Raw genomic sequence first — 23479 nt, forward strand, 5'->3', positions numbered from 1 at the left:
ATACCCTATACGTTGATTTGTAGCAGTCCATAAATCAGAAGTTATTGAAATAACACCATTAAAATTACTTAATTCTCCAATAATTTTTATTTTCATTAGTTCATAATTTCTCAATATATCTGACCTAAGAGTTGACCTAGGAATTCTTCTAAATGCTAGTTGAATACTATTTTGCATCATCCATTCTAAAATTTCATCTTCTGCATAACTAAAAGGTTGATCAGAAGCAACGGCATACCTGGCCATGTAATCTTGCACCTTCATTTGATCGTACGTAAAAGTTGCCATTTCTCCCATATGTTTAGAACCGCTCGGACCTCCTGCTGAAGTGGCACTTGGACTAACAGCTCGCGATCTGGTGAATGCAATTTGTTTTTGTCCTCTAAGTTCATGTGGAATTTTTTTACAGTAATCAGTAACATGTCAACGAAGATGTCCCGTCCCACTTGTACTTGCACATGTTAAACAAGAACTGCAATGTTTGCATACTGCTCGACGAATTAATTTCCCCTCTATTATTTCCTCTATTTTATCAAAGTGTTCCCATACCATTGATGTTTGTTTTCTTTTTCTCTCTGTCGAACAATGCGAACCTGTACCCGTACCACTTTCACCTGTTGGTGCTCTACCTATCCCATCTTGTGCATCATCAATAATATCATTAGCGCCAACATGATAATATTCAAATGGATTGAATTCATTTGACATTGGATCCATTTGTAATATTTTGTAATGATAAAATTAAAATAAAATGAAATTAAAAATATAATAAATAGTTGAGATTGAGAGTTTGAGAGATTGAGAGTTTGGGAGATTGAGAGGTTGAGAAATTTGTAATTGTAAGTGAAAGTAAAAATGAAAAATTGAATAGGTTTTTATAGGAAAAAATCAATTAATTAAAAAAAAATTTAAAACAAAGTTTGGCAACGGCTACTAGCGCCAGTAGCCGTTGCCAACGGCTTCTGCCTCTGCCTTGTGGCAGAAGCTACCCAATGACTTCTGCCATAAGGCAGAAGCTAGCCAACGGCTTCTGCCAGGCAGAAGAGTTCTGCCTGGGCTTCTGCCATTTGGCAGAAGAAAAAATTAAAAAAAAATTATATATATATATATATATATATGAACAGTGCCGGGCCGGGCCAGGCCAGCCCATGGGTTTAATATTAAAGCCCAAGGCCCAGCCCGATAAGCCCATGGGCCCGACCTGACACGCTACAGTACCGGGCGGGCTTTGTCGTGCCCGGGCTTTTTTTCGTGCTTCGGGCCGGGCCTCCATTCGACTCGGCCCAATTGACGTGTCTATTTATATCCCATTACCCACCCAAGCAGATTGTCAATCTCCATCACAAAACAAAAAACGCTTTGGGAAGTTACTACTTTGCCCATGGACATAGCTTGATGTACTGCACTTTCAAACTTATGATCATTAGATGGTGTGCAAACGCAGTCTCTAAGCTTAGACACTTTAGCAATAATTTTATTTTGTAAAATTTTTTCAAATTATTTGAAAAATCCCAATGAAATTTATTTAACAAAGCATATCCCGAAACAATTGTCCCAATAAGAGGATCTAACAAGTTACAAATTGAACCAATTTATGTCTTGATTATTGTAAAAATTTTGCCACAGGATTTGTGTCCTTTAATATATTTGTATTGAAACGAGAGATTTTGATAATGGGTTGTTCGCCTAGTCTTTTCAGAGTTTATTAATTTAGATGTAGCAAGGAAAATCTATAGATCAGTCCATCATCTTCACCTTGTAGAAACCATATTTATGAGATCACTTTAAAGACACTTTGGTTTGTTTATAAACCACATAAAATTTTAACCATTTTAAAAAAAATTTACAATTCAAACCAAATAAATTTTGAACTTAAATCAAACTAAACCATAAATTTCTATTAATTCAATCTGGTTTTACATAAACTCCTATTGAACTACCACTTGGATTTAAAAGACATTAAATAGGAATGATGTAATAGTTTTTCTGTTAAAAACACTAACTTGATTAAAGGTAGATATAAATTAGATTGAGCCCGGACATCTTTTAACTTGAGTTTAGTTGAAATAAAAAATAGTCTAGCTCAAATTTGTTGAACCAAAATTAAATGTGACTTAAGTTTAGTTTGAACAAACAATGATTTAGTTTGAATCCATGATTTAAGTTCGCAACTTATTGAAAAATGACAATGTTATTTTATCCAATAATGAGCAAAATGATATCGTTTTGTAAATAAGTCATAAACTCGAACCTCCAATCTAAGCCAAATGTGAGCTATGGATTCAAATTGTAAATTTAAGTCAAACACTTCTTAACTTAAGTATAACTCGATTTTAAAAACAATCTAACTCTTCTAACTTGAATGCAGTTTGAATTCAAACTGAACCAACTTTAAAAACAAGACAAACACCCTTTGACTTAAGTATAACTTGATTTTAAAAACAAGTTAACTCTTCCAACTTGAATGCAGTTTGAATTTAAACTGAATCAACTTTCAAGATCGAGCTAACTCAGTTCAAATCCAATTTTAGACATGATCATTTTGGTGCATTGATATGAACATTTTATATGATGCCATAAACAATTTGCATGCTAATGTGGACATCTGCAACCGACAGAAACCTTAAATTATATTCTTTTCCTCAAATTATATCCCAAAAAACCCACGAAACACACCCAAAATAAACAAAACCCACACAAAATACACTTAAGTTGACCACATCGTAAATTATCAACTCTACCAGACACGTGATGGTACTAAAGACTATTACTTCCATGTCCTGTCATTTTTCCTCGTCCATACTGGCCGCCACAATAATGCTATTCCATGTTAACATGTCTGAAACAACTTTCATAATTTGAAGTGAATGTGAGCTACATTTTAGAATTAAGGAAAAATGATGCCCTGTTTACAGTTACCTGAGATGTGGATGTATGTGGTTTCTAAAATATGTTCTCTTTCAGCCATTTGCATGGTTTTTGTAAGAGCTGAGTTCGTGTTTCTCCTAAAGGCAATCAAGAAATCAATGTGGTTGAAAAGATCAGAACTGAGAAGTGTAAATGGTCAACAAGCTCATGAATTTCTATCACTGCACAATCTGAAACAAAATCTCTTAGAATTTCCATTATATAAAATACAAGCCAAACACAAACACAAAATTATCAAATGAACACAAAACTGTTGAAACTTATAGAGGAGCAATGTCACAATGAAGATACAAACGAAAGGTTTCTCACCATTGAAGTTGAACAGAAGGAACGCGAACCATAATGTCCCGAGCTCCGTAGAAGATGAACTCAGTCTTCATCAGAAGTTTCAGCATTCTGTAACCATAGAGCACGACATATTCAAAGTGAATGAAGGAATTAAGTACAAAGAAACTAAACTAAATTAGATAGACTTTGCTCAAATTGCTCAGCAAATTGAAATGTACCCCTCTTTTATACAATTGATGTATGGTTGTATTAAGATCACCATCCCAACGCCATATATCCGCAGCCCAGGTCTGCTGTACTTCTTGTAAGTTTGGTGTGCTTAAAGTTCCTCGGCAGAAAATATTTATTTTGGGGCATTCCATTACAAATAATTCTTCCAAACATGGGAATCTGAAGGCATAATTACCAGAACAGAAACTTTTAAGACTTTGTAAACGAAAAAGTGTTAAGCTCCTCAATTTACAAAACTCAATCTCAGCTTCTTTTACATCTCCCTCATTTGCTACAACTTCTGTCATCAGTTCACATCCACATATCTTCATTTCTTTAAGTTGAACAAGAGTTTTGGCTGTTGAAAATGCTACTAGGTTCTTCAATGTTTTGCAAAACCACACTTCCATAGTTGTTAAATTGTGGAAAGATGCTGAGGGCGGCACTAAACTGATCAAATTATCACACCACCATACATCAAGAATTTCAAGATTTGGAAGAACTGTGCCTAGTTCTGACTTTTGGTTCCACAAATACTTCAGATAAGGAAGTACAAACAACTTTAAAGTTTTAATCTTTGTCAACACCTTGGCATATCCCTCCACCTCTTCATGTGAGAATATCTCTCGGCATAAAGCATAACTTAGAATGAGTTTTTCCAAATTGTGAAATCTCTGAATAGAATAAAGTGGAAAAACATCTGATTCATCTTTCAGAATGTGAAGAACTTCAAGTTTGCGAAAGAGGTAGTCTGGAAATGCGCCTTGCCATATCATTGCGAAGACCTCTCCACCTAATTTTAGCTCCTCCAATTTTAGGAAGACCTAGGTACAGATAAAGAAGTAAGTTGAAGTTGATGCTTCTCTAACAATTTCATAAAATACACAGTATTTCATACCATACTTGAAGCGGAGGACAAAAACAAAAAGGTCTGATGATACCTTCTGAGCCAAGAGGAGGGGTTGTTCAGCTGGTGCATTAATTTCTTGGTTGCTAAGAAATTTTGAAGAGAATATCTTCACATTGCCACAATCATGCACCTCCAACTTTTTTAACTCCAGCCATTCTGAAGTATGTATTCCAGGATAGAAACATTGAAGTTGTTGCAGCATTGAGAGTTTGAGGAAGGTTACCCGTGGAAAGACAAACCTAACAGTATCTTCTACCCTTTCTTCTTCTGAAACAATCTCCCTCACACCGCAATTAACCATCTCAAGCTCTCCAAGTTCCAAAAGGTTCCCTGCAATGGAGGCTGGAAACAGATATTCTAGACTCTGACATCCAGAAACTCTCACTATGTTTAGCTTTGGAAAGGAAAACATTACTTGGTGGTCTTTTTTCCACACATGCCTCAAGCTTGGTAGACCATGGATAACCAATTCTCTTAACTGAGCTTTAGAACGTCTTTCTTCAAAATTTAGCATCTGCAGATCAAATATCTCTTCTAATAAACCACAAGCCGTAACAGTTAGAGATTCTAACTGCCACAATCTTTCACACACATTAGAAGTTAAAATAGTCAACAGGTTATCACAGTTGTGGACTTCAATTACTTTCAGTTTTCTAAAAGATTGCGTGGAGAGTTGGCTGTCCCATATCATCTTCAAGTTATCCATGCCAGAGATTACCATTTCCTCTAAGCTTGGTAATGCAACCTATAGGATTCATGCCATTGAGAAACTGATATTATTGCTAATACTATTCAAAGTAATTGAAAAACTTTCATCCAAGTAAACAACATAATGTATTGTACCTTTCCATTGAAGAATGGTTGAGTCTCCTCTGAATCTGTGCCTATATTTGTAAAGATGAATGCCTTGAATTGAGGGCACTGCTCTATCTCCAACTGTTTCAAAGATGGAAATTCAATGTAGTTTCCTGAGCAAAATCTTGTAAGTTTTTCTAGATCTTTTATGACCAAGCATTCCAAACAAGGGAAGATTATGCCCTCCCTTTCTTCTTCTTCTCTTAACTCTGAAAGAGGGTCGTAGATTGTGATTTCGTTACTCTCTTCTTCTCTCAACTCTTCCATGATTATTATCTCTTCCAAAACATCACAGTGGCATATCTCAAGGTGTTGGAGGTTCATGAAGCTTGTGGATATTGAAGATGAAAAGATATTTTTTAATTTTTTACATCCACACAAGATCAAATGTGTTAAATTCTGAACGGAAGAAGACATTGACGAAATTCGATTGTGCCAAATCTTTTCAATGGGAATTTCACCGAGTTCCAACACCTCCAACCTGGGAAACAGAACCTACAGAAAGCTCTCGTTTCAATATTAATTCATTCATATAAATGGAAAAAGTAATAACATTTTTTAATCAAGGACATATGACATCTCTAATAATTAAGATTAACTTACCCTTTCACTGAAAAGCGGCATGTCTGAACGTGACTCATCCTCTGAAATGCCTTCATTGGACTGTGAGGTAGGAAACCTCATTAAGCTTCTAATATGTGAAAGAGATTTTAAGGACAAGGATCGTATCTGGCCTAACTCAGTCTTATCAATCACTTCACTGCTATGGATTTCATCTTCTCTTTCGGCAGTAAAAATCTCCAACAAATTCTTGCATTCAATCGCCTCAAGTGTTTGAAGTTGTGGTAGGCCTCTGGCAAAGGTCAATGAGAACAAGTCCTTCAAATTATCACACTTCTCCACCTTTATGATTTTTAGATTGCAAAATGACAATGTAGAGAATTGACCATAAAATACCTTCTCCAAATTACTCAAATTGTGAAGAAAGAGCGACTCCAAGTTGGGAAAAGCATAATGAGGGTTCCGGTCCATTGAGTAAGCAATACACCGAAAGGAGGAATTATTCTGGATGTGGAGATGCTTCAGCCGTGGAAAACCCTCTTCATCTAATTCAAAAAGAGCATTCTCGACATCCTGCAATTCATCTAGGTAAAGTTCTTCAGTCCCATTCAATAGCCTGATTATCCCATCCTGTTGCAAAATGCTAGAATTGAGCTTGAGTTTCAGTGTTCTGGAAGTCCCATAATCATCAAACCAGTCCCACTCATTTCCTAAGAATATTTTAAATCTTTTCAACTTCTTAGATAAAAGATCTCTCTGTAGAAAATTGGCATCATTAGTATGTATTTCTAAAGATGTCAATTTAGACAAATGCTGCAACTCATCAATGCTAGCATTTCTTCTTTCAGAGTTGCCGTCTTCAGCTTCCCACTGAACAAAGCTGTTACCCATATACAGTTCTTCTAAATTACACAACCTTGATATTACATTTGGAGAAATAATTTTTAGTTTGGAACAATTGCTCACATCTAGCATCCTCAGCCGAGTCAAGCCACTCATATCATTAGGCAAAAACTTAATATCAGAATGGGATAAGCTAAGGATTTCTAGGTTCTTCAAGTCTCCAATACCAACTATATTTCCCAATTTGCACTGATCGAAACACAACGTCCGAAGGTTTACAAGGAGACGAAGCGAGGAAGGTAGTGACAATAAGTGTATTTTTGTCAATTTTAGTACACTAAGCTTTGTCATTCTTGTGAAAAAGTTTTCTGGAATTTTCACAAATGGATTCCCAGAAAGTAGACTGAAAAAATTCAGTTGCGGACATTCCAAACCTTCAGGAAGCTCTGTAATATTACTGTCATGTATAGAGATTGCTTTGCAGCTTCTAAGTGCATCCATATCTATTGCAGTATCTTTTCTCAGTATAAGAGCATGTAGATCTCTTTCTGCAATTGCCATGGCAATACGAAGAACAAGATCATGAATGGTAAACCATTCACTTGAATGACCATCAAGCAACAAAGAAGAGCTTTTGAGTTCATAGACCAAATGATATGTAATATTCTGTGCTTCTTCCAGCGTACTAGCTTCTTCAAATAAGCCCAAACCCATTCCATATTTCAACAACTCCATAATGCAAACATCATCGGAATGCTTCACTAGACTAGAAAGCAAAAAAGTTGACTTGAGTTTCTCACTTCTTAAAAAATCATAACTGAACTTTATACTTGAATAGACCGTTGCAAGAAACCCAGTGAAGTCATTAAATGAAAGTCTTCGCAGAATTCGCAATTCATCCCGCCATGTAGATACATCCTTGCCTCTTAAAGACATGGCAATTGAATCAATGGCAATAGGCAACCCTCCACATGCCTTGGCAATGTCAATTGCTAAGGACTGAAACTCCTGGTTCTCTGCATAATCACCTACTATTTTCTTAAATAAACCAAATCCTTCTTCTTCATCTAAAACACCAACAGTGAAAATACATTGAGAACCCATCTTGCTTACTACTTCTCGATCTCTTGAGGTTAGCAATAATTTACATCCCTCATGATCATCTCCCACAGGAATTCCAACATCCCTCAAATCAAGACTTTCCCAGATATTATCTAATATTACAAGCATGTTCCTCTCTTTCTTCAATCTATTAAGTAGCTTACTTGCCCTACCATGTACTGTCTCCTCACGGAACATCAGTCCTAGATAATCTGCAATGTCTCCTTGAATTTTTTTTATGTTTGGAGTCGGGGTTACCTCGACAAAAATCACAACATCAAAGAGCTTGTTTGCCTCAACCAGAGCCGCAACTTGCTTCAGTAGCACAGTCTTGCCAATGCCACCCATTCCATGCAGCCCAATGATGTTGATACTATTATCCTTCAATGCATCGTGTAAACAATCCAAAGTGGACTTCCTTGATCTGAAGTTCTCATAAGCTTTTGTAGAAGTAAGCCAGATGTTGGCAGGAATGATAGGGTAAGAAACTCTACCGGACACTTCTTCTCCCCGGAGTTGAGTAACATCTTTCAGTAGCTTCACTGCTTTTTTGCCGAGACTATAACGGGCTATCAGATCAGGACACAACCCAAAGAAACATCGGGTATTTGCTTTCAGTTCAAAGAATTCAAATGTCCTGAGATTATGGACAAGCTTCTGAACATCATCCAGCCAATGTAAAACATCCTCAAAAATCGCTTCTCCATTTCTTTCGGCAGCCTTCATCATATTCTGCGTATGCTCTTCGGCATCGGTCAACTTCTCAACTTCATTAATGAGATTCTCATAGTATCTCTTATAGTTGAGCAGATAACTAATCGGGTAAATTTCAGCCGCAGTAATCAAGCTAGAAATCTCCTCCGGAATGGGACGGGAGGAAATTTCAAGGAATTTTTTCCCTTTAGATAAGAGAGAAACTATATCCTGGACTTTCCTGGCTGATTTCATACCGAGCCGATAGCGGGTTCCAAAATTAAGACAAAACCCCCCCAAAAATCTATTGTTTCCTTTCCATTCATCATCAATAATGGTCCTTGTGTTATGAATAAGCTCGTCCACTTTATTCAGCCACTCCACAATTTCAATTCCTATTTGTTCCCCATTTCTTTCAGCAGCCTGATTCTTGTGCAGCACGCGCTGTTCGACAAATTTCAGCCTCTCAAGTTGAGCCTTGAGATTCTGAAGGTCGCTCTCGTAGTGCCAAACGTAGTGCCAAAGAGACTGCCCTCCGAAATAATCAGCGAGGAATCGCCAAGTGCTAACAGTCAAACTGGAAATCGTATTCTGGCATAGCCGCTCCATTTAAAAAGAAAAGAAGACTACTCAACAAGGCAACCAGACTAGAATGGAGAAATATGAACTTTTTTGGATCTGTTGCTTGAAAAAAGCAAGGAGGATCAGTAAGTAAGAGGTGGCTGCTAGCTGTTCTCGACAATGGTATTATTAAAATTTCTTCCTTCATGTGAATTTAAATAAATTAATTTACCCAAGACTCCAACAAAGTATTGAATAGTACTCTCCTGCCGTCTTTCTCGTGGATAGTATTTGTGAATAAAGAGTGTTAATATTTTATTATTTAACTAAATGATAACACATTAATTCGTTAGTTAATATCTGTTAACACATGAAATACCACTAATAAAATATTACATATAAACCAAAAAAATAAAAAGAAAAGAAAAACCTTATATGTAAGTAAATTGATCAATTGGATTTCCCAACAAAACTTATATTATTTCAACTCCTTTCCAATCCCTTACAAAATTAATAAAGATCCTAAAAATAGCAAAATAAACTAACCATATCCCTAATATTTCACAGCAAACATATTATTAGAACTTGCTAAATGACTTTTATCTTCATTTCTGTGGAGATTTTGAGCCTTTCAAACTGCAAACAAGTGCACATGATACGCTTAAATACAAAAGTAATATATTATTATCAAGTTGCTGGATGGCTTTGTCTTTATCCTTAACCTGCATATGTAAGGTTAAAATACTTTCCATTAAAAATGTTTAAAAATTTGTAGTCTCATCCATTGGCATAAATCATGACTAAGCCTTGGTTGACTATGATCATGACAAGCACATAGGCTTGTGCGGTCCAAGGCAATTTGCATCATCCTAGGTTGGATCTGGTAAGACACGCAATATCCTATGTGTGATTAAACTTAAATACACTGTTTCAAACATAATCTAATTAAGATCACACATAATCAGTACAATTCAGATCATCCAATTTTTTTGAAGTACAAAAAACATTAACCCTGTTATATATATTTTGTAAATTAATAAAAATATCTTTTTATTAAGAAAAATCATATCTAAATCTTAATGATTGAGTAAGAAATTGTTTTTCAAACTTAATGGTTAAGAAAATTACGTTACAACAAACCTTGGGTTAGAAAATAGAATTCATTCTTTTGAATCATTCGTTACAACAAACCTTGAGATTAGATGAAGTAGAGGTCAATATATTTAATTAGAGTAATTTTATATGCATAATAAATTTTATTATCTTATTCATATAATCTGATGTGATATTATTGAATAATTTTAAAATAAAAAAAAGTAAACAATTGAATCACTTAATCATATATTATCAATTCAATTTTTATGAATAAATTAAAAATACTTATTTATATATATAATTTTATTTATATATTAAACATCTAATAACGCAAAAGAGTTCAAGTCTGAGCTTTTATACTAGACAACAATTTCACCTTCAAGTAGCTAGGAACCTTTGACCTGGTTTCTAAATCTTCCAACTCCTATCTTTCTTCAACATGGTTAATCCAAAAATGTTTCAAAGGGTTGCAAGTTGAGAACCAGCAAATTAAGGTGGAGAGGAAGAGGACGCATATACTTTAATGTTTTTGTACATGAAGGTCATTAATTGACTCACCAAGTTGTTGTTTAAAATCATGAAATTTGACTTAAACTTGATATGTGTGAGCAAGATCACTAGATTAAAACTGTTGAATGCAAAAATCCCAAAGGTCCTTGGCACTTTCAAATTGGCCAAAGATAATATTGATGAAGGCTACTGAACTATTTGAAATCCAAGATATTCTTGGGATTTAACATGCTTCTTTTGGGGTTTGTACCTTTTGTTGAAGGTATATCCCTAATCATGTGACCTTTTAAGAAAGTTGTAGATGGATTGGACTTAATGATTGTAATTGGTGTCGACTAGGATGATATATGATGTAAAAAGAGAAATTTTTAACCCAAAGTCTACAGAAACAGAAAAAAAATATTAAAACCATAGTGGATGGCTTTGATTCCATGATAAAATATGAATAAATTGTATTTATATTATATGAATTCATATACAAAAAGACTAGTATTTACGCTAATATACAATGAAGTGCAAAAAAAACAAAAAAATTAATTGATTGATTGATTGGTTATATAATTGATTGCTTTAACAATATGATTGTATTAAGGTCATCTTTCAAGTACCCTTCATCTAGTGCCCAGTTTTGTCTTACTTCTTGTAACCTCGGTGCAGAAATGACATCCATCTATACTCATTTTTAAGAGTTGCGTAAGACTTTTGGCTGGATGATGCTAAAAGGGATTTCAATCCTCTGCAGTACCATAATTCCAAAATTTAAAGATTTTGGAAAGATACTGAAGATGGCACCAAATTAATCAAAACGTCACACCGCCATACTTCAAGAACATCAAGATTATGAAGAATAATGACCATTTCGGATTCTTGTTTCCAAAAGTACTTGAGATGAGGAGCGGCATTCTCGTCATTTATTATTATGTTTAGTTGTGATGTATTGGTTACAGACTTACAGTTTGAGACACTGTATTTGTTTATGCAAATTTCACTTGTGATTTTGTATTTCAGATATTATGATTATTGATATGGATGATTTACTTATTGTCATGGATGATTTATTTATTGTTTTATGATTGGAGATATTATCAGTTGAGTTATCCTTATTCACCTTTTTGCATGCAAGTTATTATTAAATGTTTATCATGCTTTAAATTATGTTGTATATTTGAATAAAAAATTTTAAGTATACACGTCTCTTTGGATTTATATTTCATCTAATGATATGTATCTAGAGAGGAATGTTATATAGCCCAAATATCGAAAATAAGTGCAATAAATATATTTTGACAATCTTCACTTTTATTTTATGCTTCAAACCGAATCTACTATAAAGTTTTAATATCTTTTCTAATTACATTTAATATCATGCAGAGTTGAGGTATGTGAATTAAAACTAAGTTAAGTTTTAGTTTGCACATTTGTTGAGCCTTGATAGAAAGATTTGACTTGCTTCTTGTCCAAATGCCACCTAATTGTGGATGTCTTCTTGTTGACATCGATAGACAGGAAAACTAGAGTACTATCAAGACTGTAACAGTATACTAGACAACAACTTCACCTTTTGAAGCAGCTAGGAACCTTAAACCTGGTCTCTAAATCTTCCAGCTTCTATCTTTCTTCAACATGTTTAATCCAAAAATGTTTCAAAAGGTTGCAAGCGGAGAACCAGCAAATTAAGGTGGAGATGAAGAGGCACATCTACTTCGATGTCTTCATACATGCATGCTCATCAAGGGATATGCTACATAAATATAACACAAGGAAAATGTCACAAATTAAATCTTACTCCAAGTGGTGCACAAAAGGATGATCACATTACCCCTCGACGACATTGTTCAATGACATTGTGTCAGCTCAAATGAGCTGGTGCTTTCAATGTGTCACTGGAGGGTTTCAATAAGGTGAACAATGTTGCCGGAGGGATGTATAGTTTTACTAACGAAATAAACATTGTCATTGGATAGACAAGAAACTTAGTTAGAGCACCAGATCAAGATTGACTCGTTCGAACCAAGCCATCTTCAACAGGATCCACCCTAAGGAAAGCGATAAAAGTTTTTGAAGAATCTTATGATATAACAAACTACAAAGTAGATAGTTCATCAAAAGAAATGAAATGCATACCTTTTCTTTATGCAACCATTGTATGGTTGTATTAACGTCATCTTTCCAGTACCCTTCGTCTTGTTCCTCGTTTTGTCTTACTTCTTGTAACCTGGGTGCAGATACGACTCCTGGAGAGAAAATCTTCATCTTGGGACATTCTGTCACAAATAAATCTTCCAAAGATGGGAATTTGAGCGTGTAATCTCCAGAACAGAAACTTGTAAGGCTTTGTAAATTTTCAAGTGACAAACACGTCAATTTTCTGAAAACAATCTCATTTTCTGCCACATCTACCTCACTTGTTATAATTTCTGTCATCATTTCACATCCATCTATGCTCAATTTTAAGAGTTGCACAAGACTTTTGGCTGTGGATGGTGCTAAAAGGGATTTCAATCCTCTGCAGTACCATAACTCCAAGATTTTAAGATTTTGGAAAGATACTGAGGATGGCACCAAATTAATCAAAGCGTCACACCACCATACTTCAAGAACTTCAAGATTTTGAAGAATAGAGTCCATTTCGGATTCTTGTTTCCACAAGTACTTGAGATGAAGAAGTTTCCATAACTTCAAATTTTGTATGCATCGGAGCATCCCGGCAAATCTCACGACCTCTCCAAATGAGAATATCTCTCTATACAAACTCAATCTCAGTTCAATCTTTTCTAGTTTACGAAACATTTGAAGGAAACCAAGTTGGAAATCTTCTGACTCATCATTCATGACTGCGAGAATTTTAAGTTTTTGAAAAAAGTTGTCCGGAAAGTGGTCCTCCCGTATCATCGTTAAGTCTTTTCCACTTAATCTTAATTCCTCCAAGTTGGTAACTACCTGAAAATCATCAGACAAAAGTTGGAGTTCCTTCAAAAAATTTTGTAGAATTTAGTAATTTTATGTAAATGTTATCATAGTGAATACTCAAGCTATGACTAAACCATTGCTTTAAAAACCAGACCAAATGGATTGGTTTGATTGGGAATAAAGAAAGAGTCTCATAATTTTTAAACTCGATTGTGGGTTTTGAATGTGGTGAATTACAATTGAATTGGTTCAACCCTATTGATTCATATTAACAATTTTTTTTTTTTAAATTGTTTGGACTCAAACTTGAGTTTAGGTTTTAGTTAGGGGTGCGTATAATTCGATTCAAGCCATTAAATTGAATCAAACCGTTTAAAAATTATGATTTAGTTTGTAAAATGGTTTAGTTTAGGTTAGAATTTTTTAAACTGTCTTTTTTAGTTCGAGTTACAGTTTGAATGATTTTGGTTTGTGACTTATCACAATCTAAATGAAGAAGAACAAGGAAATGAGTCTTGTACCTTTTCCACCTTGAAGAGAGCTTGTTGCGCAGGGACAATGACCCCCGCCTCGTCAATTTCCTCAAAGCTAAAAGATTCTGAAGCGAATATATTTACTTTGTCACAACCGCTTAACTCCAACCTTTTTAAAAATGGCCATTCTGAAGTATGTCTCCCAGGGTAGAAAGTTCTAAGTTCTGGTAGATCACAGAGTTTCAGATAGGTCACTTGTGGAAAGATAAACGCAGGGGTTGCCTCTATTTCGTCTTCCTTTGTAACAATGTGTTCCAGAGCCATGCAGTTACATATCTCCAGGTGTCGGATTTGCACAAAACTTGTAACCAAAGAAGATGAAAAAAGAAACTTTAATTTATCACAGCCTCGCACAATCATGCTTGTTAAATTTTGAAAACCAGACGGTCTTGGGAGTTGGTCAGGCCAAATCTTTTCACAATTAATTGCACAAAGCTCTAAAGCCTCCAAGTTATGGAACATGACCTGCCTCTGACAGAGAAAATTATTGATAATGACAAGTATAACAAATTAATACAAAAAATGAAAGAGCATATTGATAAAGAACAAGTTGTTGTTAACTTAATTACCCGGGTAAAAAGAGGCAACGATTGATCGAGCACATCCTCCAAAATTATTCTATTGGTCGAATGAGACATTACTTGACAACAGAAGCTTGTGAGCCGTGGAAGGAATTTTAGAGTCAAGAAGCGTAATTGACGAAAATCTATCGTATCAATCACTTCAGCATAGTTAACATCCCCTTCTCTTCCGATAGTGACAATCTCTTCCATATTCATGCAATTAATCAACTCCAATGTTTGAAGCTTTGGAAGGCCTCTGAGAGTAGAGATTGACAAAATGTTTCTTAATTTATCGCAGTTTCTCACTTTAATCGTCCTTAAATTAAAGAAAGACGTTGCTGTGAGTTCACCATGACATATCTTCTCCAGGTTCATTAAATTACGAAGAAACAATGATTCCAAGAGTGGAAATGCATCACAAGGTAGTGGCTGCACCGAGTTGACCATACGCAGAATGTGGGGATTGTTTTGGATATTGAGAAGCTTCAGCTTTGGAAAGCCACCTGCGTCTAGATCATTTAGAACATTCTTCACACCCTGACCTCCATCTAAACAAAGTTCTTCGGTTTCGTTCATCTGCATAATAATCTCATTCTCCAGACGAGTGTTGGGATTAAGCTTCAGCTTTAAACTTCTTTTGTACTCATACTTGTTGTGCCAGTCCCATTCATCTCCTATGAATATTTTGTACCTTTTCATCATTTCAGGGAACAAACCCACTGGTGGGTTCCTGGCATGCCGAATATGAATTTCTAAAGAGGTTAGTCGAGACAAATGCTTCAACTCTTCAAGGCTAGCATTGCTTGTTTCTGTGTTGATTCCTTCCAATTCCCATTCAGCAAAGCTATTACCCATGTACAATTCTTCCAATCCGGTTAAGCTAGATATAACACTTGGTGAAATGACCTTCAGTTTTGAACAATCACTCAAATCTAACAACCGTAACTTGGTTAATTTACCTATTTCTTTAGGTAACTGCTCAATATCCAAACAGAGAAGGCTAAGGATTTCTAGTTTTTTCAGGTCTCCAATACCAGCGATGCCTCCCAGTTTGCATTCATCTAAACAAAGTGTCTTAAGGTTTATTAAGGGAGGAAGTGAGGAAGACAGTGTTGATAAATCCATTTTCTTCAAATTTAAAGCACTTAGCTTTGTCATTCCTGTAAAAAAGCTGTCAGGGATTTTGAAAATAGCATTCTTGGCACGCATATAGAAAAACTCAAGTTCTGGATATTCCAACCTTTCAGGAAGCACAATAATGTTACTATCATGAATGCTGATTGCGTTGCAACTTGTTACTGAATCCCTAAGTAGCCAGTCCCTTGGAGTAACCTCATTTCTTAGTGAAAATACATGTTGGCCTCTGGATGCTATTGATAAGGCAACATGATGAACAACAGCGTGAATAGAAAACCATTCACTGTTGCGACCATCAAGCAACAAAGAGGAGCTTTTGAGCTCATGGACTAATGAATATACTTTATCTCGTGTTTGTTCCAGAGTGCTGATGCCTCTATATAAACCTAGACCTGTTCCATATTTCAACAAGTCCAAAATGGGAACATCATCAGAATATCTTATTAGACTGCAAAGCAAAAATGTTGACTTGAGTTCCTCATCTTGTAAATGTTGGTAACTCAACTCTATACTTGAAAAAACCTCCTCAAGCATTCTAGTCGATTTCCTAGAGGAAGGATTTCTCAAATTCCACAATGCGTCCTTCCATGCAGATACATGTTTCCTCCTTAATGCTCTTGCAATTGAAACAATGGCGATAGGCAGACCTCCACATGCACGGACAACTTCAATTGTTAAGGATTGTAAGTCAAGGTTTTCAATGGGATCATCCACTATTTTCATGAATAGACTATAAGCTTCTTCTTCTTTTAAAACACCAACTAAGAAATCACGTTGAGAACCCATCTTACTCGGTACATCATGAATTCTTGATGTCAGCAACACTTTACATACCCCATGGTCATAACTTAAAGGAATTCCAACTTCCTCCAAATCACCCAGACGTTCCCAGATATCATCTAATATTAACAGGATCCCATTCCTTTGATTCAAGCGCTCACGTAGCCTCCTTCCTCTACCAGCTTCATTTTCCTCTTGGAATATCACACCTAGCTGATCTGCCAAGTCTCCTTGAATCCTTCGAATGTTCGGAGTTAAGCTTACCGTTGCCATAACCACTTCATCAAATTTCTTCTCTTCCATGGCTCGCCTGGCAACTTGCTTCACTAGTGTAGTCTTGCCGATTCCACCCATCCCATACACCCCAATTATGTTGATATTATCAGAGCATAATGCATTGTATATATCATTAAAAATGGACATTCTTGACTCAAAGGTCTCGTAATCATTGAAATCTCTGGACCATATATCCCGTTGAACAATGCCGTACGAAACGCTTTCAAAATTTCCTTCTTCCTTGAGTCGAACGACAGCCTTAAGCTCCTTCACTGCTTCCTTGTAAATCCGAGATCGGCTCACTAATTCGGAACATCGTGTCTCATCTCTAGCACGATTAAGGTACTCTGCCCTCTTGAGACACTCTTCAACTCTCCCCAGCCACCTCTCAACATCATTTCTTGTCCGTTCCCCTTTCCTAGCAGCATTGTCACTCATAGCCACAATTCGTTCTCTAAGATCCTTCAATTTTTCTACTTCCTGATTGAGTTCCGTAAGGTATCTATTTTGGTGGAACAAACAACTAAATAAGTTTCTTCCTTGCCAAAATCCTATCTTGAAAGCTTCTGCAAATTCGGAGAGTTCCACCATTTTCAACCAATGAGACAACGAGAGTCTTACCAGATGAAGGGATACAAGATCAGACGAAGAGAAGTAGATCTGGAAAAATATATCAAGAAATGATACAACCACTGCAATCAAGCGCAACAGATCAAGAAATTGTCATTCAAAAAACTTATTTTTGGTTTTATTACCTCTTCAACATGAATTGGACCAACTATGCGCTGGTCTCCGCTGCCGCACCCACTAATTAAGTCGACTGAGAAGCTAGTTCAGGCCCACCAAATAAGCTTCGGCGACTCGACGAGATAGATCTGAAGTGAATTTGACGTTGACTTGAGTTTTCTGACGCTGACTTGAGTCTTACTCCATTATTAGTCAAGTTACTCACCCTTGTGGGCTAATATGCAATTTTTATGGAGAGGAATCGGATGAATATTACCAGGTATTAGAGTAAGGGCTTAAATCCTCTCCCACGATATTTGCTGGGTATAGTGGTTACGAGGCCGGTCCCTAAATTCGAGGTTTCACCTACTTTTAGCTCCGAAAAAATGCTTTCTCAGTTATTGGAGTTCCGGGAGGTTGGCTTTACGTTCTGCAAATTATTAAACTTTATTCTATTATGTACAATTTGTTTTTTTATGTAAATAGATAGATATTTAATTTATATATTACAAATAACAATAAAATTATACATATAAATAAATTATATGAATTTATTTCATAGAAACTAAGGTGGTAATTTGTAATTGAAGAATGTGATTGTTTAATTTTTTTTCACTTTAAAATCACCCCTATCAGATTTTATAATGTTATATTTTATAAATAAGTTTGTATAATTTATTTATAAATATAGTATTATCTAAGAAATAATTTTTAACACTGATATGATTGACCAACCAAATGGTGTGAAAGAGTTATATTGATAAGAATTCAGCCCAAGTAATGCAAGCAAGCTCCAACACCTCCACCTTCCTCAAGACTTGCTTCCACCAAATAATTATATCTTGTACCATTTTATAGCGCAACTTTTAAGTGAGGTCTTTGTATTGTTACTCAAGACAACCCTTAACTTTTTAGTCTAGTTCCCTTATTCCTTTCTTTTTCTTGCCTAGATACACAAGCGTGTGCCTTTAGAAACATGGGGGTGTGTCCCCTTAATTTACTTGCACATGGCAACCTTTTTGTGTCTTCTCCTCGTATGCTCCTATTCATCAACACACAAGCATGTATTTGGACTAACATGGGCATATGCCCCTTTAGATATTTATTCAACTCTCTTTTTTTATTCTCTTTCTAATAGCACTATTTCTCAGGGGTATTTTAGTTATTTCACTCCACAAACGATCATAGACAAGCTACACATGAGAAGTTTATATGTCATAGTTGACCACTAACCACTGAATGACATCTAACGATTATTGACTCATCGAGAAACATGAGCTAAATCTAGGCTTTGCTCACACGATCGTGTGTCGAATCTAGAATGTAGAAAACATAGAGTTTGAACCCTAATCTAGTCTCTATACAAAAATCCGTTCCTCACAACATTAGCGACACACCACTCGTGTTTTTTTATGCCTGAAAGGCCATCAACACATTCAGTCTCTTTCTTAAGTCTCATAATATTACACATCAACTATCTTATCCCTATACCCCTTTCCAAAAAATGTTGTTGCTGAGATGAGACACTATGACATAGTGAAAATAGGTCGTTATCTCTTATTACAAGCTAACCTACCCCTACCTTTTGAGTGGAGGTTTTTTCTACTGTTGTGTTTTTATTAACAGGTTGCCCATACCACTACTCAAGAATAGGAGTCCATTTGAAGTTCTTCTCTAGCACTATCAAGACTTGGTTTGCACACCTCTATAAGTTTTATGTTTAAGAATTGATTTATGGCTTTTGTTTTCAAGTTCCTTGATGGAAGAAAATGTTAGCATAAGTTTTATATTTTATGGAGCAAAATATTAGTATCCATATGTTAGCACTTGAGGTATAACTCATAAAAGATTACATATGAACCAAAAATATTAAGAAAAAAAATCCTTTATATGAAAATCAAATTAAGTGAATCGATCAATTAAATTTCCCAACATAAGTTATATTATTTAACCTCCTTCCCAATTCTTCACAAAATTAAACAAGATCTTAAAAATAGAAAAAATAAAGCAATCATATCCCAAATATTTCATAGAAAAATTATTATTAAAATTTGCTAAACTGCTTATATCTTCATTTTTGTAGAGATTTTGAGTTTTTCAAACTAAATACAAGTGCACATGATATACTTACACAAAAGTGATATATTTTTGTCAAGTTGCTAGATGGTTTTTTTTTTTAAAAAAAAATCCTTACGCCAAAAGGGTATTTCCTACCCAAGGTTTAGTGAGATGATAAATTGTCATCCGTTAACTTAAAAAAAATTTAAATATTCAGTTAGTTTAAAAGTAAATTAATTATTTACCTTTTTTATAACAAAATGACCTTGTAAAGTGTTTTGGTTAGACAAAAACACAAATGTCTAAATCTCTCAGTAATTTTAATAACTGTCTTCTATTCACAGAGGTATGCACCTCCAACTGTACAATCTTCTATCAACAAGCAACTCCTAAACAAATACAAATTCTAAAATAACCCCAAATTTTTGCAAAATAACCACATACAATTAAATTACCCCAGTCAACTTCAATCAGTACCCCAAAACAATTAGCAAAGGAACAAACAAATTCCAAACCAAATTGATGTCACAAGAGGCTATGCAAGGAGGGGACAGGCTGATGGCATAGTGGTGGAAGGGTGGCGGTGATGGGCTAAAACAATGGTGATGACTAGATTTGCAACAACAACAACAACAATGGCAGTGATGAACAATACAAGCAATGTTTGGTAGTGCAAAAACTTTTACGAAATTGAAGGGGACAATTGTTGTAATTGGTGGATTTCAATAGGCAAAGAGTGGATTGAACAGTGTTGTCGATGAACAGTGTTCAGAAAGTAGCGAAAAGTTCAACAAGTGAAGTCCAACTCACATGCCCTTAATTGTTAAAATTTACATGGATCCTCATTTGTAATATTGAGTGTAGCTGATAGGGGTAATTTTTTGTAGTTATTTTGTGAAAGTTAGAGATTTTCTTGAAGATTTGTGTGTCTCTAGGAGTTGCTTGTTAATATTGCGTAATATCGCGTATCTCTGTGAGTAGAAATTGTTTTTTGAAATTATTGAGAGATTTGATTGTTTGTGTTTTAGCCTGGCCAAATTACTTTGCAAAGTCTTTGTCATGAAAAAATGGTAAATAAATAATTTAATTTTAAACTAACATAATATATTGACAAAATTAGATAATGAATGAATATTTAGGTTTTTCAAAATTAATAAGTGAGAATTTGTAATTCCATTTAACCTTGGTGGAAATAGTCTTTTGACCTTATTCTTAACTAGGGTTGGACTCGAGCTGAGCCAACTCTAGCTCGAACTCGGCTCGGCTCGGTTTGAGCCCGAAACGAGTCGGGCTCTGCTTGGCTCGATCGCGAGCCGAGCTTAAGCTGGCTTAGTAGATTTTTTTTTAAAATTTTTTATATAAAACGACATCGTTTTGATTCATATATACACAAAACAATGTCGTTTTGATATGAAAAATGAGTCAAATCGAGCCGAGCCAAAAACGAGCAGAACTCGAGCCACCCAAAAATAAACCGAGCCGAGCCTGAGTTGGTCAAGCTCGGCTTGAATCCAACCCTATTCTTAACACACTTAAAAGTTTAACACGTTTTTCATTAAAAATATTTTAAAAAATTGTAGTCTCAAACATGGGTTTAATCATGACTATGTCTTGCTTGACTATAACCATGATAGACAGATATGTTTGTGCAATTCAAGGCAATTAGCATCATTCTAGGTAGGATTCGATAAGATTGTGATATCCCTACGTGTGACTAAAGCCAAATCACATTATTTGGTGTGCAATCTTGCTAAGATTGCTCATGCTCAACACTATTCAAATCATATGATGTTTTAGAAATATAAGAAACATCAACCCTATAATATATATTTTATAAATTGCTAAGTACATCATTTTACTATGAAAACTAATATCTAAATTTTAACAGTCTATTAAGAAATTGTTTTTTAGACTACATGGGTAAGAAAATCTCATTACAACAAACATTGGTTAGGAAAATATCATTAACTCTTTTGAATCATTAAAAAAGATACAATTAGTGACTATTAGTTTTATATTTCAAGGAAAGACAAATTTGGCATCTAATCCTCCTAAACACAGCATTATATATATCCTTTATATCCGCTCCTTCTCCCTCTCCCTCTTTTTCTTTTTCTTTTTCTCTACTTTCCCCCGTCTTCTCCTTGTAAGGGGCCTTGAGAATAGATTTCTCAATGGTAACATAGAGGTTAATAAATTTTAAATAATATTATATATATAAATAAATTTTATAATTTTATTCATATAACTTAACATGACAATATATGATTGAATGATTTTAAAATAAGAGAAAGAATAAACAATTACATTATTTAATTATATGTTATTATTTTAATTTGTATGAATAAATTAATAAAATTTATTATACACATAATTTTATTTATATATTTAACATTTAGCAACTCAAGGAGATTTCAATCCGAGCTTTTATAATGACCATGAGGTGGGATCTAACCTTTGATGAAGACTAAAAATTTTGGATGCTACTTATTTGTGTTTGACTAGATGCAGTTCCTACTGTGCCAAATTGGAATGTCCAGATCTTTTGAATAATCATTAACATTGATTGTGAAAGAAGGTGATCATTTAACTCCAAAATTTGAGGAATATATTATGAATTTGAGTAAAACAATATAAAATATAAAAATTATAAAGTTGACATAATTTTATTAAATACTACTGAAAATAGTTAATAAATATAATTTGAGAAAAAATTGATGAAACTAGAGAGTTCAAGAGTTGAAAGCATGAATGTAGCATAAAAAAAAAAAAAAATGAGGCAATAATGTTTTGTGAATATGAGAAGGATGTTGGAGTAGGTGTTCTAGAGCTAATCTTCTCGATGATATAAATTCGTAAAGAGTCATGTTTAAACATTCAAGTGACAATCTTTATCTATAAGTGTATATGTTTACACGCGTGCTTAGATAAATGTCCTATGCTTAGTAGAACCAAGTTTTTAAGAATTTGATCAAAACATAAGCTGTTTTAAGTATTGGTTATGGTTAAACTAGTTAGACCATTTTGACTAGTTGGTCAAACTGGATTTTTAGTTTTGTGTAAAATTCTAAAAAAAAAAAATTAATTAGATGTTCTTTACACACTAAATTTTAATCTATGCATAATTTTCAATTAAAATTCTACAAAACACGTATTGAAATATTATTACAAATTAATTATATAACATAATTATTACAACACAAATCAAAACAAAAATCAAACCTACTACACTAAGCAAAACACTTAAACAAACTGAATAAAACACAAATCATTCACCATTCTACATATCATTAAATATCAATCTAACAATTTATGCATTCAATAAAACATAATATCAACTAACCAACATAACCATTTTTGAACAAATGATATTCAATCCAACAAGTAATAAAACATATCAAATTTAACATTCAACAAAACATAATTGGTCTAACGTAAAATTTAATAAGTGAGTAATTGGTCATTTTTTAAGATTAGTAATAGTAAAAAATCATGTCATCACTCTTGTTGCACCTTCCATTATTTGTTCATCTTTTACACCATACTCTTCAATAGCATCATCTGTAAAAATTATAGTTGAAAATTTCAATTTTTTTCAATATAAAAATTAGTCATTTATGCAAATGTGTAAATGTTTTTGTAATTGTCAAAAAAGAAGTTTTTAGCTGGAACATTATGTGACAAATCATAATCGGTTGGATCATTACCGATGTGAATAGACCCTTTTCCATTAAGCATTTGCTTAAATTCATCTACATTAAGTTTATTGAACTCCTCTTCATCATTTACTCTTTAGAAATCAGTTTTATCAATACTCTTTTAATCAATTGAATTAACATTTGTTTTTTTTGTAACATAACCCAAATGGCCAAAATGAAAAGAAGTAAAGAATTAAAAAAGCAATATACCAATACCCATTAAATAAGATAAAATCATATGTA

At 34.3% G+C, this 23479-nt stretch overlaps 2 protein-coding genes across 8 annotated transcripts; both read right to left on the reverse strand.

Annotated features, from left to right (window-relative positions):
• Positions 1 to 2540: 2540 nt before the first annotated feature.
• On the reverse strand, positions 2541 to 9117 carry LOC123220300. Of its 3 annotated transcripts, XM_044642420.1 has the most exons (7): positions 5795 to 9117; positions 5180 to 5686; positions 4368 to 5081; positions 3435 to 4250; positions 3238 to 3324; positions 2920 to 3098; positions 2541 to 2802 (listed from the first exon to the last, which is right to left on the reverse strand). In XM_044642420.1, exons 1-5 carry the CDS (start codon positions 8996 to 8998, stop codon positions 3298 to 3300), a joined length of 5268 nt encoding a protein of 1755 aa, XP_044498355.1. In that variant the 5' UTR covers positions 8999 to 9117; the 3' UTR covers positions 2541 to 2802; positions 2920 to 3098; positions 3238 to 3297. The 3 variants fall into 3 exon arrangements, with proteins under 3 accessions (XP_044498355.1, XP_044498356.1, XP_044498354.1); XM_044642421.1 differs by having other exon boundaries at positions 2541 to 3089; XM_044642419.1 differs by having other exon boundaries at positions 2541 to 3098.
• A 2717-nt stretch (positions 9118 to 11834) lies between these two features.
• On the reverse strand, positions 11835 to 17887 carry LOC123220442 (probable disease resistance protein At4g27220). Of its 5 annotated transcripts, XM_044642660.1 has the most exons (6): positions 17510 to 17887; positions 14568 to 17414; positions 13987 to 14469; positions 12680 to 13495; positions 12542 to 12591; positions 11835 to 12296 (listed from the first exon to the last, which is right to left on the reverse strand). In XM_044642660.1, exons 2-5 carry the CDS (start codon positions 17343 to 17345, stop codon positions 12577 to 12579), a joined length of 4092 nt encoding a protein of 1363 aa, XP_044498595.1. In that variant the 5' UTR covers positions 17346 to 17414; positions 17510 to 17887; the 3' UTR covers positions 11835 to 12296; positions 12542 to 12576. The 5 variants fall into 5 exon arrangements, with proteins under 5 accessions (XP_044498595.1, XP_044498596.1, XP_044498597.1 ...); XM_044642661.1 differs by lacking the exon at positions 12542 to 12591; XM_044642662.1 differs by lacking the exon at positions 11835 to 12296 and having other exon boundaries at positions 12308 to 12591; positions 13987 to 14463.
• Between the last annotated feature and the right edge of the window lie 5592 nt (positions 17888 to 23479).

Source organism: Mangifera indica, chromosome 7 (genome assembly GCF_011075055.1).
Source record: "Mangifera indica cultivar Alphonso chromosome 7, CATAS_Mindica_2.1, whole genome shotgun sequence".
In the NCBI taxonomy this organism is placed as follows: domain Eukaryota; kingdom Viridiplantae; phylum Streptophyta; class Magnoliopsida; order Sapindales; family Anacardiaceae; genus Mangifera; species Mangifera indica.

Excerpts from the sequence above, each read along its gene's own strand:
- LOC123220300 (XM_044642421.1), bottom strand. The coding sequence starts at position 8,998 with ATGGAGCGGCTATGCCAGAATACGATTTCCAGTTTGACTGTTAGCACT. Across the intron at positions 5,687-5,794 it reads TGCCGCTTTTCAGTGAAAGG|GTTCTGTTTCCCAGGTTGGA; the intron begins GTAAGTTAATCT and ends AGCTTTCTGTAG. Across the intron at positions 4,251-4,367 it reads CCCTCCTCTTGGCTCAGAAG|GTCTTCCTAAAATTGGAGGA; the intron begins GTATCATCAGAC and ends ATCTGTACCTAG.
- LOC123220442 (XM_044642660.1), bottom strand. The coding sequence starts at position 17,345 with ATGGTGGAACTCTCCGAATTTGCAGAAGCTTTCAAGATAGGATTTTGG. Across the intron at positions 14,470-14,567 it reads CGTTGCCTCTTTTTACCCGG|AGGCAGGTCATGTTCCATAA; the intron begins GTAATTAAGTTA and ends TTTCTCTGTCAG. Across the intron at positions 13,496-13,986 it reads CTCTCTTCAAGGTGGAAAAG|GTAGTTACCAACTTGGAGGA; the intron begins GTACAAGACTCA and ends GATGATTTTCAG.